The sequence below is a fragment of the Pseudopipra pipra genome, chromosome 8, assembly GCF_036250125.1.
Source record: "Pseudopipra pipra isolate bDixPip1 chromosome 8, bDixPip1.hap1, whole genome shotgun sequence".
NCBI lineage: Eukaryota > Metazoa > Chordata > Aves > Passeriformes > Pipridae > Pseudopipra > Pseudopipra pipra.
Genome location: NC_087556.1, coordinates 20,455,238 through 20,471,951, shown reverse-complemented (window position 1 = coordinate 20,471,951; position 16,714 = coordinate 20,455,238). Strand labels below are relative to the sequence as shown.

At 36.3% G+C, this 16,714-nt stretch overlaps 1 protein-coding gene across 1 annotated transcript in view; it reads right to left on the bottom strand.

The window, feature by feature from the left end:
* Nucleotides 1-1,927: 1,927 nt before the first annotated feature.
* TNKS2 (tankyrase 2) overlaps nucleotides 1,928-16,714 on the bottom strand; it is a 29,805-nt gene continuing 15,018 nt past the window's right edge. Inside the window, exons 13-27 of the mRNA XM_064662884.1 lie at nucleotides 16,221-16,300; nucleotides 15,120-15,265; nucleotides 14,527-14,692; nucleotides 14,011-14,230; nucleotides 13,492-13,601; nucleotides 12,611-12,799; nucleotides 11,598-11,850; nucleotides 10,877-10,959; nucleotides 10,308-10,428; nucleotides 7,722-7,819; nucleotides 7,023-7,097; nucleotides 5,928-6,033; nucleotides 5,123-5,309; nucleotides 4,454-4,610; nucleotides 1,928-4,167 (exon numbers count right to left, since the gene is read on the bottom strand). Coding sequence (XP_064518954.1) covers nucleotides 4,105-4,167; nucleotides 4,454-4,610; nucleotides 5,123-5,309; nucleotides 5,928-6,033; nucleotides 7,023-7,097; nucleotides 7,722-7,819; nucleotides 10,308-10,428; nucleotides 10,877-10,959; nucleotides 11,598-11,850; nucleotides 12,611-12,799; nucleotides 13,492-13,601; nucleotides 14,011-14,230; nucleotides 14,527-14,692; nucleotides 15,120-15,265; nucleotides 16,221-16,300 — 2,054 coding nt within the window. The 3' untranslated portion in view covers nucleotides 1,928-4,104. The remainder of the gene's footprint in view (nucleotides 4,168-4,453; nucleotides 4,611-5,122; nucleotides 5,310-5,927; nucleotides 6,034-7,022; nucleotides 7,098-7,721; nucleotides 7,820-10,307; nucleotides 10,429-10,876; nucleotides 10,960-11,597; nucleotides 11,851-12,610; nucleotides 12,800-13,491; nucleotides 13,602-14,010; nucleotides 14,231-14,526; nucleotides 14,693-15,119; nucleotides 15,266-16,220; nucleotides 16,301-16,714) is intronic.

Sequence of the window (16,714 nt, the reverse complement as noted above, 5' to 3'; positions counted from 1 at the left end):
AGCTATTGTACAGGGCATTTGCCTTCAGTTTTTAAATCCTATTTCTTTTCTTGCACACATTATTTCGTAGGTCTAACATTAATGTTTTGAATTGGCTGCAACTTTCTCCTTCTAAACACGTGTGTTCTTTCCAGGAGAAGCTGTTTTGAAATCCCTGTAATGTCTACACAATGCCTGTTTGCTGTTTTAACTCAAACATAAGTTGGGAAGTTTATGTACCGTGATTGTCTTGGCCATACCTAATAATTACAATAGTTATTCCTACCATAACTTTTTAGTGCTTGTAGAATTTGCCTTTCTTTTTTTGCAGGTTATTAGTTCTTTTTCTATCTCTCTGCTCCTGTGTCTTCTCTCAGCTACCAACCTTGTGCCTTTTTAGGGCAGAACTTGTTAGCTTCAAACCAGTCATCTACATGCTTCTTCTTTCTGTTTGGCATTCTGTTCTGGCTCCCTGCAGCTTTTTCTGATCTAGTGAGCCACAGGGAGGGGAAAGAAACCCCTTGATATTCTCAGAAATACCATTGCTTATGCTTGCTGAAGAGGGGCAAAAAGGACACACCTCCCCCTGCACCCTCAACTTTGGCATTTCCCTCCCTGACACCACCTCCACCTCCTACTGCAACTTCCGTGGGTGCAGGAAAAGCACAGCTCCTAGAACCACCGAGCAGCAGACCTCAGTCAGTCTCACTGCCAGGTCACTGAAGGCAAGAAAGCAGACTTTGCTGCAACTGCTGCTTTACATGAATACCAACCAAGCCTTTATACCATTTTTTTTTTTTAACTGGAAGGCAGAAGGCAACTCACCTCTGGGGTTCTGTTGTTTACAGCAATAGAGCAAATCTGTTTTATTATGTTAAGTTCAGGATGGGTAAAAGGGGAAATGGCTCCTAGGCTGCAGCACCCTCACTGACAATGATGGTCTGCTCGAAAAGTCACTTTTAAACTTTTTCTCAGCTCCTTGATAAATGAAGTGAGGGAGTGAGCAAGTGCGTGTGTGTGCTCATAGATACACACATGGTTAGCGAGCGAGTTCAGGGCAACTCCTTTATAAACAGTCATTTGCACTCAAAATTAGCGCCAACATACCTCTTAAACATGCACTGTATGGATAATTTTAACTTTTTCAATTACATATAATAGAAGAGTCTGGCAAAATCATTTTTTGATTTCTAAGAACTAAGGTCTAAGATATGAGCAAATTTTTTAAGAAAAAGACCTAATATTTTAAATTTGCTAAGTTGCACCACTTGTTTTTATAGTGATTACTTAATTAAAAAAAACCCCACACTAATGCATAATGGAAAGTTAATTTATTGCAACCTAGATAGGTGAAATTTTTAGGAGCAATTTTATTAGAAGTTGTGATCCCAAGATACTTTAAAGATTTTCATTACCCTTGATCTTACCAAACATTTGCTTTCCTGCCCCCTAGTGCTCATGTCTGTTTCAGTCTTCTATACAAGCCTGGTTTTGGAAACCTATCCCATAAATGGTCCTACCAAAATAAAATTATTTACTTATTGCAATACTACCAGTGATCTAAGTAGTTACTTTTGTTGCTCCTGTGCCATACTGCTACCCATGCAGTTATCTGAGAGGTAAGACTTTTTAGGTTACTTTTCATTTTACAAACCCAATGTAAGCGAGTTTTCTTTTTCAGTTTTGGACCATATAATGGAGTTTTAAGTGCACAAATTGAACCTTACCTTTGGATTTATTATTAAAACATTTTCACTGCTAGCTAAAGCTGTTAGTTAGCCATGTATCAAATACAAGTTTCCAGTATTTACAGATTTTCATCCATGTTAAAAGTTTTTCTATTTAATGCAATTAATTTTGCCTCTAGTGATGTAGTTTGTTATAGTACTGTGCATGCTTACATTTAAAACAATTGGTTAACACACTACATCTGTAATTACTCCCATGCTACCAGAAAACCAGTGAATTAAATTTATTTAGTGTTATGGATATGGAATGTCATACAGTACATGTAAAGACACTTCAAGATGAGTAAAGCAGAACTAATCGCACAAGGGATTAAAGGTTCACCTCAATAGTCAGTATTATCAAATCATTACAGCTTCCATCTTCAGAGTGCAAGGTATGTCATGCAAAAAAAAAAAAACAGCTCAAAAATCCCCAGACAAAACCAACATTGTGGTACCACTTAAAATGCTATCATACCACAACATTTTACAAGACATTAGGTGATCATTCATACAGAATGAAGCATTTTAGCAATAACAAAAAAGTTTTTAACATAACTAACAAATTTTGCAGGAACACCAATTCCAGCATTACTATACCTAAGGAACAGGCAACATGCTGGGAGAAAGTACCTAAAAATCAAAGCCTTTTGTATTCATAGCCAATATTACTTTCTGCAAGAATTCTGCAATCTTATTATTCAGTTTCCTCACATAACTGGGTAAGGTTCAATACATTTTTACATAGAGCATAATCACATCACCACCACATCAGCAAGAGGATTTCATTATCTTGACCAATTACTACATTTAAAACCATGGTATGATAACATGCCCTGCAAACAAATTGTCTTCTGGGACAGTGTTCTGTATGTAGAAATATTAAACAACTAAAATATACTCCTACCCACTTTAACCCCAAGTAAACTATAATTTGTATTTACACATTTTTGAAATATGTAGGTAAAAATTGCAGATGGAAGAGAAGCAGAATATAAAGGAGAGCTGCGATAGTGCTGACAGAACTGATGGGTGCATTCAGTAACCCTGAATGAGACTTGGACAGGGGGGAGTACCTTTTGCACTCTTCCTCTGCCACAGAGGTCCTGCCAGGGCTACCAAAGGCAGCTGCTGCTGTGGAAGAGCTGCTCATCCCACTCACCCACTCTCGCCCTGCTGGCCGAGCTGGGAGCAGAACCACACCCCCAAAACAGCCCTGCTCAGCTGAAAGCAGATAAACACACCCCTACACACCTGCCCCAACTACAGCCTGAACGTTAACATGGAAGAGACACAGGAGATGACAGGATGGCTTTTAACATTTCTGCCTTGCAATACTCATATTCTCAGGGCACCAACAGGTAGATTAATCTACCAAATAAGCATACAAAATAGGCCAAGTCGTTTGTCCTCATATTAGGAATAAAATATTTAACTTCCTGGCTTAAATGTAAGCAAGAGAAACTCAAGAAAGAACTCCTTGAGGTTAATTTTCCATCTACATTCAAAGGAAATAATTTACTAAAACTGTAACTTGCACGGTCTCCTAGCCTTGAAGTGAGGATATGGGCTAACTATGCCTACAGTTAAATAAAAAACTTCAAAAGACATTTTACAGGAATAAAATATGCAACTCTAGGAAGTAGGTGGAAAACCACTTTAGTATTCATCTGGAACATTCTATTTTCATAGCCCATCACTCTCAGGAATGTATATTTCATAAATAAAACTACAGAACAAAAATTTGTGTATTCAATCTAAAGTTGGATATTTCTAAACCTCTTCAGATAAAATTTGCTTTTTCCCCTCACAATTAAGTGATAAAACCTGAAAAAAATTGGCTTCTCAAATCTATCTTGCATGAGAAAAAACAGCTGAACAAACCAACATCTGGAAAGAACATTTTGTACAAGATTGCAGTTCTAAAACATGTATATTACAAAGCAATGTAAATAAATACCAGGCTAGTACAAAAGCTCTTATTTACAGTTTTACAAATGAAAACGTTTTCAGTGTAAATGCAGTGTTTTAAAGAACACAATATTAGTAAAATGAGTTCCTGTATAGAGCATTACAATTTCTGCTAAATTTGAATGCAGTATTGTATAAAACCATTGTTTCAAGATAATTTTGTTTATAATTTAGTACAGCCAAACCCCAGTTTATGCCTGGAATGGTATCTGTTAAAGTGCTGAAAAAGAGGACATTTCTGAAATTTTAGAAAAACATACTGTACATTATTAAAGCTTTATCAAGTCAAAACTAGTATATTTTGTTCACATTTGCTACCACAACACCTGTGAATGGAAGTTTTTCAAGAAAAACTTGTAATTAACAGGACAGCAGCCATTGGTATCTTCTCATCCAAAGTCTGACGGTTTCCCACAAATAACTTGTCTTAAGCTTCAGTGGTGGCTTCAGGTTTCATGATCTGGTAAGTAATCAAGTATTCTGGATAAGCCTGAAAGAGTGACACACACATCTTTTATTACGATTTCATTCTCTGGATAAGTTAAGAATGTTTGTTAGAGAGGAGAAAAAACTATTAAAGCCAAAATAAAAATGGCAAAATGTCAAAGGTAAAATCGCTGGAGCGTTCAGGAAACACGTATCCTCTCACCTGCAACCACAGCTGGAGTTTGTTTAAAGACAAAAGCCAAGTCCTAGCACCTCAAACATAAGAAAATGCATTACATGCCTTTGGGAGAAAAAAAAAAGTCTGAAAAACCAACCCAAACGCTGTTTACCTGCTCTCCTCTGTAAATGACGTATTCTGCCAATGCCAATCCATTTACACTGGGTCGCCCAGTAACTGAGTGATGTCCTGGGGGAGAATGAGCCATTTTCATAGCACTGAACTGCAGGAAAGACTTGCCCAGCGTTACGCGACAAAAGAGCAACTGCCTGTGTTAAAAGGGAAAAAGGACCATGAACACTCAGTGCTTATGAATGATTATTCATCTTTGTAATTTGCAACTTTTCCGTGAGGAGAACAGTGGAACTTTGAAGCCACTTCAGTCAGTCTTTGTAGTTCACAAAATCCTGAAGTTCAGTTTTAAAGAACAAAAGTTATGCTTCCTTTGGAAAGCTCTTTAGCCCAAGGAAAGTGTTGATAATAACACTGAAAAATGTTTATTCTAATTATTGGAAACAGCATGCTTAACGAGGTACTCTGAGATTGTCACTACATTTTCTTTAAATTTTCTAAATTTATTTAGTTATTTGGTTTGTTTTTAAAACAAAAGTTTTCCAACCCCTCCCCCATCACTCATACTGACAACATAATTCAAGAGGTTCTAAAGCCAGATTTTTATCTAACAGCCAAAACAACATCAAGGCCAAGTGCAAACTCTGCTGCATTGACAGTCTAGAACACAATATACAAAAGCAAAATCCCATTCTTTTGAAGGACTTACCTGTGGCAAACATAACAAGATCTATCTTTGTGAATTGGACATCCAGTGCCACCTCCAATTCCATACACATATTGATTGCTTTTGGAAGAATTTTCAGCAAAATAAATCCCAGCTCCAAACATGCCCCCTATATAGGCATGTCTCTCATCAAAGCCTTTGTGAATGATTGCATTCACAAATGGGGAGCCTAAGAGAAAGGAGGTAAAATATTGAAAATACAGTATACAGATTTTTGTATGTGTCCCAATTCAATCATCCATTCCCACTATGTTGGGAACTACACGGCCTTCATTATGAGTATATACCATGAACTTGTTTAATTTGTTCATCAAGACAAACAATGTTATTTGTGCACAGAAAAGCTTTCAATTGGCTTTCATTTGCTAATGATAAGCTACCTTTTCTGGAATTTTGAACAAAACTAACTTATTAAATTATAAAACCAAGAAAACAAAAAAAATCCCATCCCAAAACAACCCATAGCAGAAAAAAGTTTGACCTTTTATAATTTTGGTCATACAGCCAATAAAACAGACTTGAGGAGGCACACTACTTAATCTTCATTCATAACTGCTAAAATGTTTTCATCTAGATCTGTGAAGTCTCCTTCAGGGAGAGACAAGGAGATGCAAACTTCAGAAGAAAGATACAATGCCTTGTACCATCACATTGTGACATATACAAACATTTGTTTATAAAAACTCAAATAAAACGTAGAACCTATTTCCATCGAGGAATTTACTTTGTTTGAGACAGTAGAAACCCTCCAATCAATTGTTGATTAAGGTGAATTTCAAAATCTCACCATGAAACAGCATCCTTTCATTAGCATGGTTATGATTCTCTTCAGAGACCTCTTTCCTCCTGTGAGTATATCTTTCCCATAGTTTTTTGTTGCACACTTTCTGAATCTGAAACAGCCAAAATGTAAAAGTTTCATCTTGAAACTGAAAAGTTCTGTTCATTTTACTGGAGAGATGTATAACCTACAGCCACTGTACTACAGTACACTTACACTGCCACTTAAACAAGAATACCTTCCTTGGAATTCAATGAAACAGAAATTCTCTAACTTAGCCTGCACAAGTTGATTGCTGTAGCATGACAAGTAAAACATAACTATACACTTAATTAAGAATCAATTCATTTTAAAGAGCTCTTGAGTAATACTTCATAATTTAAATTTAGCAGGCTTAGTCACAATTCTATTTGATGCCAAATCACTAGTAAAATGATCAACTAGTAAATTAAGAAACGCCTTCCACGAAGACTTCTGGAACACTTTTAATAGAAAATAAATTATGTATGCCTTGCACAGGTATGCTGCACATTGCAAAGCCTTATATATGTGGATATAGCACAGCAATTCTACTGGGCAAACTGTAACATCAGTTCAGAATAAAACTTAGTAGTACTTACTTGCAAATAAAAATCTTTATAATATTAATGAAAATTACCATTTCTTCAGGGGGAAAATATATAAATACAAACCAAATGTTTTACACTTGTTTGATGTTAAATCAAGCCAAAATAAGTACCCTTAGTTCCATATTTCAAGAGTTTTGTTTTCACTTCTAGCTGTTTTTTCCCCCCTGCCATTCTCCCTCAAGAGAAACCTTCTTTTGTTTCCTACAGAACATCCTGGCTTTTTCTTCAAACATTCTGCAGTTTTCTGTGAGGTCTTTTATGTCAATTTCTCATAAAATTTCTTCCTGACTATTAACCCGTGAGTAGCTTGTCCATATCAGCTTATGCTGAATTTCCCTGGAACATGATCTTTATCCTATGCATGTCTCAGAAGGACACACACATCTTGTCACATAATGGAACTCCAACAAACGTAGAACATTTTATGGACTTTCAGCCAAAACTCTAAAGGTATAACCATTGCAACAGGTACCTTTAAGATGTTGTATCTATTGAAGACTCCACCAGCATGTCCTCCATCTCTGTGCTCCCGGACAGTGCTCTGCATCTAAGATTGAGAATTTGAGGAGGATCACATTGGCTCAGAACACATTCAACACACATTTCCTTTACACAAGTCAAATAATCAAAAGAACTAATTTTTAATTATGTATTAAAACAATTAAAAAATCATACAAGAAACTTTTAGGCAATGACTGTATGTTAAATAATGCCAGATTTTGTGGATGCACATGAACAGGTTTTATGATTTAAAAAAAACCCGTATTTGGAGTAGTCCATGGTCTAGTTTTCAAATTATAGAAGATTGTCACTAATCTATCTAGAATTCTGTTTCTTTGGAATTTTATCTTATGTGATTATGACACTTCGAAAGGATTTAAAACTGTGTATAACAGGCAATCAATTGGTAGCATAGAATTTATATGATATATAAAAGAGCTTTTCTATATAGTAGAGGTTTTAAAAATACTAAAAGCAGTAATAATATAAGTAAGAAAAAATTATAGACATCATGAGCACAGATCATAAGTGGTGCAAAGTTGAAAATTTGAAGTATGCTTATGCAAGTTTTTCTTAGCCTTAGTGATATTTATTGCATTATTAAATTGTCTAGCAATACCTCTTCAACAGCAGTAATAAAAATACTGAGAGACTACAAAGAATGCCATACCTCTTCTTCTACTGACTGAAATTCCTTATCTTCAGTGGAAAGGTCAATGAGAATAGTTCCACTGCCAGAAGTATTTAGAGTCAGGTATGGGTTAAGTCCTGTGAATGTAATAAAACACAACAACAGTTTCAGAAACTGCTTTAAGACTGCTGATCTTTAACGATAACCAGTAAGACTTTTCTTTTTCAAGGGACTATTTTCTCAAAACTCATTTTACCAGACGAAGAGCTTAGCTGCTAAGGAAGGCAGAGATTACAAATTACTTTAATTGCCTTCTTCTGGCCACAGACATTTTTGTGCATGTCTAAGTGTGATCCCTCAAATTATTTCATTACTTTCAAACTTTTTCAGCATCTCTGTAACCTCTACCCATACATTTACCACGAGTACACCATAAATGCCATGAGAAGCACAGCAGCTAGATCTGGATGCAGATAACTGCAATCATTTTCATTGATCTGTGGACACTGATCAGTCCTTCTCTCAGCAAGAATCAGCATTTCAGACACACTAACCCATTTGTGTGTGCTTAGCTCAGTATGATAATGTACATGACAGGGAAACTACTTGTAAGCAGTTGCTTACTTCAGAGTTCATTTCAACTCTAGGCAGTGAAACAGTGATCAACTTGTCCCTGTACAGAGAACATGACAACTGATGGCAATGGCAGCATGAACAGGAGAAGTGACTTGAAGCACTAATTTGGTAGGAATATTTTTCTCATGGATCATGAAGAAAGAACTGACAAAAGAACTAAGACAGTCTGTGAAGCCAAAAGGCTTGAGCCTGATACTGAAAGCTTAAAAGATATTGGATGTTTAAAGGAAACTTCTTTATCATTCTAAATACGCAAAAACAATTTGGAATTTTACACAGAATCCAATGTCAATTTGCATACAGACTGCAATCACAACTGGCAAGTAATGGGAATGTCATTACTGGATATAGAATATGAAGACAGCGTGTATCAAGTGTCTTTTCTGGCCATGGCCTTCCCAGACAACCAGCAGGTGACCAGAGTTAGACACTGTCTCTGTCATAATCTCTTTAGAAAGGAATAATGAGGGGAAACTGGAAATTAGAGATTTATCCACAGTCAGGAACCCATGTTAACACTGTGCAACTGGAACACTGTTCAGAAACAACAAACTGGCAAGAATCAAAATAAAGCTTTTCCACAAAAGCCCTACTAACCTCAAAACAATGGCTATACTGTGTTCGGGAAGAGATGCCAAAATACCAACAAAAGCAACTTGAGCGCAAGAGTCCAAGGGCAAGATACAGAGAATTGACAACAATCCACCCCACCCCAAAAACATACCCTAGAAAAAGATCAAGAGCTGTTGAAATATTATTTAAGTATTTAAGTCTGTGGTTATTGTTACAAATAAAAATAGCAGGCCTTTTATGGCAAGGTAGGGAGAGTCCAGAAAGAATGACAGTGGGAGTGGCGATGGATTTAGATGTTTGACGTTCTGTCTATAGACAGACATACTGAAATGTACAAATACACACATGTTGGAAGGCAAAGTATATGGTTAGTGGCTGTGTAAACTTTGAATTCAAAGAGGACATGAGGCCTAAATGACACCTTAACACTAACTTCTATACAAATTATTCAATAAATCTAAAAAGATCTGAAAATTTAGAGAAAATTATGAAGATTCACTTAAATACTTCATTATTAGAAAAATAATTATCTTAAGGGTTTGTTAATAATCTTGTAAGAACAAAAAGTCATTTAGAGCTTGGATAGTGACTCATTGTTATGAGTGAAAAATTTAGAATGAAAATTCACAGATGGTGAATCAAGAGAGGAAAAAATCCTGCTAATTCTAATGAATTTTTTTCATTTCTATGAGACACAGCAAAACAACAGTAAGTGATGTTTCAGTGAGACAAAGAGGAAGAAAAAGATTTGGAGGGGGATTTTGCCTTTTATGCAGCCATAATTAAATGAAGAACACTGAATTACAATGAATTCAGGATTCCCAAGATTGTGCTGGTATTAACAATGCTGCATAAATAAAGAGGCTTTAGCAAGAACTTCAATATAAGCTAAAGTTGTTAAACAAAGCAATTATGTTAATTTTGATTCATTGAAAGCACACAAACTCTATTTTTAAAGAAAAGTATAAATAAGAATTTCAGCTGAATTTCTGAGTGAGAAAAGACAGTATTCTATGGAAAGACCCAATGGAACAGTACATAACAGGCCTGAACTCAACACAGAGGATATGCTCTGCTCTTCAGAGTGAAAGAAGAAGAAAAATACTTCCTACCTCAAAGATCTTATGACCATTTTGCACTAGAACAACACTTTATCTAAGTAAACACAAGACAGTGACCACAGAGAAAAAAATATATCAGAGAACCAAAAGGCAAGATTCACAGTAATTCACAACATAAATAAAAGTGCTCATGTTTCAAGTCAAAAGACATTCTTACTGTTTGAAGTGCCATTTTCTAGGACAAGTTTTATTATCAATTCTTTTTAATGAGATACAATTTGGAATAACATAAATCATTTATAAAAACTGATTATACAAAGGCAGTATTACGTGATAATTGAAAATGAGTATATACCTTGTTGTCCAGAAATAAGTCTTTCAACTCCCTTGATGATTTTATGCCTATGGCCATATGCATTAATTCCAATTTCCTTCAATTCTTTGTGTCCCATTTCAACCAATACGTCCAATGTTATCTATAATGAAAGCAACACCATTTTTTTGGTACTAGAACAACTGCCAATGACAGCGAAAATATACTTCACAACATCTGAGAGAAAAAGCAATCATGAAAAGAACATGAACACAGAGACTTCAGTGTATTATTCTTATATTTCACTTTTACTCAACTGTTTTCTCCAATCCTTTTGTCTTTAAATAAATATAATACAAACTACTACTATGTAACAGGTATTACTTGCAAGGATCATGTTTCTGATTGAGAAGTACTTTTCTACATGTATTCAAGCCGACACAAACAAAAACTGAAATTACTAATCAACAGTGACTACTCACTCACGTTATCATTTATACTGCTGAAAGGAAACACTGCTATGCTGTTAAAGTGATATGAACATTATTGCCCCCAACTTTATTCCCTTGCTTTCTGGGGTTGAGTATCTGGAAATGAATGGAGCCACTTACCTGTTCTCTCTCAAATATGTCAATTAGATGTTCAAGGCCAAGGTTCCGCACAAACTGATTAATGCTAAAATCTACACCTGCAACTGTGCAAGAAGAAAAACTCACAATGAACATTCATACCTGTAATGTAATACAAAGTATACACATCTCACCCTGCCTGTGGCAATAACAAGAGAGACAGAAATTCCTGGTCTTTCTCAGATGGAGATTAAATATGTCACCAACCAGTAGCAACTATTACTTAGTCTACGCTAGTTCTTTAAGATTTCTACCTCACTAGGAGTAGTCTTTGTGCTTCCACAAAACAAGCCACTAATTAGCTACCAGAAATGCAAATTCAAACAGAAAATATATTGAGAACTAAAATGTCATAGAAGTAATCTTTTAAGATACGTCATCAAGAATAGCTTCTTAGAAACTAGATAAAGTTTGTAGTAAAATACTGCTTGGTATGGAGCCCAATATCATTTGACTTCACTTTTAAAACACAACTCACCATTTTGTTTCTGTACAGCAAAGGTTTAGAGTTTAAAGGTTCTGTAAGGGGAAAGTAGTAAAATCTTATACTACAAGACTTTTAGACTTCTTCATTAATGGCATCATAAGGAACAGAAATACTGCATACACCATAACAACTGTATGCACGTATGGGAAACTTCACACTTTTGTAGCCTTTTTACCACACATTAAGAAATGTTACTCACTCCTGAGAAAGCCTCACCTTCTTTTTTCTCCAGAACAGTAGCTCCCTCTGCACAGTTTGTACCAACAACAGAGGGAAGCTCAGAAAAGCTACCAGACAAGTTGTCAAGACTACTTGCAGCAGACAGACTGGATGGACTGGATGGAACAGAAGACAGGGAATCAGCTGCAGAACCTGTAGTCTGAGACACACTTATGACCTGAGGTTTGTAGCAAGTCGGTAAGGCAGAAGGAGGCATTGCCGCTGTCAATAACGCACTGACATCATCTGCCTGAAGAGCGAAAAACCAACTCATTAAAACAGAGGAACACATTTGCACAACATTTTCTCCTAGAATGCACTATCATTATTTCAGATTTCTTAAGTATACTACAAAATAAATAAATGCATATTGGGAAAATAGGCATTTTACAGCACAGTTTAGAAATGGCCTGTTGTGCCAACAGCATACATGAAGCTGTAAAATAATAAAAGCTGTAAAATAAAAGCTGTAATAAGGTAAGAGGTAAAAACTTTAGGAACAGTTAAAAAGAATTAATTTTCCAGGAAAAATGAATAGAAGCTTCTACCGGCAATAGAATTTATGAAGCAAAACAATTACTCTGAGTGTAGCTTCGGACTGCATTATAATACTTAGAAAAAACACGCCCAAAAACTTAACAGCCAGATAGTTTCTTAAATTTATGTTGCTACAAAGTTTGTTTACATTTTATTGTCACAATTTTTGTACTAGTCAAACTACAAGCACTGAATTAAAAGCATCGAATTATAACCATAAATTTCTTTTTGTTGTTTTGGGTTTATTCCCCCAAATCTATATTAAGATGTCTGAAGCAAGAATATCTTTAAAGCAGGTTTATAAAGGCTCTACTGACTTTCCTTACCAGACACAGACAAACACTAGGGAAACCAGAGTATTTTAAATTCTGCAGAGGTTGCTGTATTACTCTTCTGTTCAAGGACAGTTTTTAGATGAGCTGTCACAAACAGCAGATAAGTACAGATTTCCCAAGATGAGCCCCATCACTTACAGTGACCAGGTCCAACGGCGTTTGTCCTTCTTGGTTTTTCAGAGTGGGATCAGCCCCATGTGCCAGTAACAAGGCACAAAGCTGAGTCCTTCCTTTCTGGGCTGCTTCGTGGAGAGGTGTGAAAGCCCATTTGTCCGTAGCATTCACACATGCATTATACTTTATAAGTAAAGCTGCTACATCAACATGCTGGAAAAATAAAAACACCTGTTAAATTCCAAGGTACCACAGTGCATTAAAGTAACTCAGAACTATTACTGACACTTCTCTGTAATCAGAGCTATTCTGATTTTTTGTAAAATACATTTAATTATGATTTTAAAAAGTATTAAAACAAGGTGTTTCCTTCCTCACTTATAACATACCAGTAAAAAGCTTTGTTCCCTTGTGAAAAAAGGACAGAGTAAAACAGAATCCCAAATCAAGGGGAATCTGAAGGAAAAAAAGCCTGATTTTAAACTTCCAGTTTGGAAAATACTCCAACTGTTTTGGTTAAAGACTTGATTAAAGCACAAAGATTCAAGTCCAAAAAAACAACTGCTGTCTCGACAGCAGCCATATAAGAGAAAATGAGATCTTGCTGATAAAATTCAAGTGGCAAAGATAAGGAAAGGCATTTTATGGAACACCTTTTAAACTGCTGGTTTTCTAGGTATTCATGCTCAGGAAACTCAATTCGGTAAACTGCATTCACGATTTTACAAATTTCTAAGTCTTCACCTATGAGCTATGATTTAATTATTCATTTTGTGTTTTACAATTAAGGTTACATTATAACTCAACAGCAAAAGCATTCTACAAAGTATTGGCTCACAATGCTGTCAGTGAAATGTATCACTTTTTTTTAAGAAATAAAATCTAAGAAAGTTTGAGATATTTACCCCATAGGATGCTGCATTATGCAGAGGAATCAAACCTCCTTTATCCTGTGCATTCACATCTGCTCCATGCTGTAACAGGTACTCTGCAACCTCCAAATTGTTGTAACCAGCTGGAAGGTTGCAGAAGAACAGAATAAATAGAACTAAAAAAACACCCCCAACAGGCCATTGAGAAGTACTAACTCACTTAAATTACTTGAAAGTTAGTTAATATGTCAATCCCAGTGAAGACAGTATATTACTTATTAGTGAGGACACCTTAACCCTAATTGAGAGTATTTGGTTTTAAAACCTGTCAATAAACAATAAAGGATCCTTTTCGGTTAGAGAAAACAGGAAATGAAAGTAAGTAAACGGTTGGAAGAGCAATGTAAGATTAATATGCCTGAAATACTAATTTTTTTAAAGAGAAAATACTGAATCCTCTAGCTTTGAGGCTACATTTTAAACTTGCTCAGATATAGAAAGTTTAGCCACAGTAATCAGTAACCCATCAAACTAGTTAATTAGAACACCGACCTGCTAAATGTAGTGGTGTTGAATGTCGTCCTTGCGTGTCCCGGCAGTTGACATTGTCAGGTGAACACAGCTTTTTTACTCGGGCCAAACAACCTTTCTTTGCAGCATCTAGTAGAGCTGCATCTCCTCTAAGTAGGTCTTGAATATCAGTATCACCATCTTTAACAAGGTCAAGAGGAGTATTTCCATCTCTGTTTTTCTTCGTAGGGTCAGCTCCATGCTGTGCACATCAAAACCAGGTGGGAAATATGTCAGTAGAATAAACACACGCTGCATTTTAAGCATCTTCCAGCTTACTGAGCAAATATTTGAACACATGCTGGAATCCTTCAAAGAACCTTATATTTACTGTGTGAGAAAGGACAATATAGGTGCTAATAGTATCCCTTTTACTAAAAACACTGAGCTATAATCATTTAGAAACCACAAAGCACAAATCATTTCTCAAAGAAGTTCATTTACATTTCAGAGCGAACAAGAAAGAAAAGAAAGCATCCTTTCTCCAGCATGTTATACCTGTAACAGGAGTTTGCAAATCTCATATTTTCCTTTTGCTGCAGCTTCATGCAAGGGAGTGAATTTCCACAAGTCAGCTACATTGACAACTGCACCATGTTTAACCAGCAGTTCTGCAACTTCATAGTGACCATACGAGCAAGCATTATGTAATGGGACAAGTCCTCTGGAAACAATTAAAAGAAAAGAAAATTTCTCTTTAAAAATAGGGTATTTTTTCACCAAGCGATATAAACTTAAAACACAGTGCACCTTCAACAATGAAACTGTAACAAAAACTTAATTCCCCCCCCCAGTAGTCTAATACAGTAAGAGTACCTATTGCCAAAGCAGTAAAAAATGCAATCAGCAGTGGCACTGAAGAGCAGCAAAAAGAGAGGGCCAGAGAAATCCTTGACACTCTAGTCTTAAGTACTGCAAAATGCTTTTGGATATTATGAACATCATTATGAACATCATTATTCTAACAGAAGTTTCCATGAAAATAAAAAATGTCTGAAGAAAGATGGGATGCTTATCAGCTAGCAATATTCAAAAGCTGACAGATATTACTAACTACAATTGCCAAGAAAAATACACATTCGAGCACTTACCCCTTATCTTTTGCATGCACATCAGCTCCATGCTGAAGAAGATACTCCACAACAGATACTCTGTTATATCCAGCTGCAAAATGAAGTGGTGTAGACTGACGGCCCTCAATATCTCTGCAGTTCACACTCTGAACAGTACATAGCTTCTGTGAATTTCCCAAAACAAAACATATGTCACTAATTATGTAGTGTTGGCACTTTTAGTCATAGAATGTTGTTATACACATCTAATTTTGATTAACTGTTTTCATTAAACAGAAAATTTAAAATTTATTTTTACGTAGTCTTTATTTTTCATAGATCATGTCCTAAGAAAAAAATCCACCTGCTCCCAAATCCACACCTGTGACTTGTTTATATAAGGTAAACATCTGGAGGTGGTGAATATTATAGTCTGTCATCTGTAATAATTGTGCAATATAAAGGTCTTAGGACAGGGATCACAACTCTCAAGCAGTCAGTGAAGGGCTGTTTGATTGCCTGCTTTGAGAAATTATAGACTGAGATATAATTCTGTGCTAGTTTTGGCTGGGGTGGAGTAAATTTTGTTCACAGTGGCTGCTTTGGGGCTGTTTTGGATTTGTGCTGAACACAGGGTTGATAATATAGAGATGTTGTTATTGCTGAGCAGGCCTTGCACAGAGCCAAGGCCTTTTTGTGCTGCCCACACTGGTGAGGAGGCTGGGGGTGCATGGGAGGTTGGGCAGAGACACAGCTGGGACAAGTGACCCAAACTGACCAAAGGGATATTCCAGACCATACGGCATCACACTCAGTAGCAGAATAAGGAGGAAGGGGGGACATTTGGAGTGATAGTGTTTGTGTTCCCAGTATGGGGCTCTGCTCTCCTGGAGATGGCTGAAGACCTGCCTGCCCAGGGGAAGCAGAGAATTAATTCCTTTGCTTGTGTGTGCAGCTTTTGCTTTCCCTATTAAACTGTCTTTATCTCAACCCACAAGTTTTCCAGCTTTTGCCTTTCCAATTATCTCCCTGATCCCACAGGTGGGGGGAGTAAGTGAGCAGCTGTGTGGGGCTTGGCTGCTGGCTGGGGTTAAAGCATGACAAATTCCCTCCTATTTTTAAGGACAGGTTTAAGCTTACTTTTACAGTATCCACATCTCCAGCCTTTGCAGCCTCCAGCAATTGTCGATCTGCATCAGAATTACCTAATGGGATCCCTTCTGCAAAATAAATGAGGTTGCATGACAGGTAAGCGTAGACAGTTGAAGGGATTTGTTAAGACAGGAAATCATTTGAGTTTTTTTAAGGGAAATCCTTGAAATAAAGTTAACCAATTATACACAGGTTTTGTCTTTGTTCACTAGCTACAACTATAGCTTGACAGAGCTAATAGTGTTTCCAAAGCTGTCTTTAGCAACATGCTTCCTATCTGTTTTGAAGTACTGTGGAACCATTCTTATTTCAGTTTCAGAATTAGACTATATCAAGTTTACCTATATGTATAATGTCCAAACCTTACTCTTGAAAATCCCTGTACACTGTTGCCTCTGCTCACAGATGCAAAGGAGACAATTTTGCTTTAGAAATTAATTTTCAAAATTCCCCAACACACTATGTCAGGATTTTTCTACAAT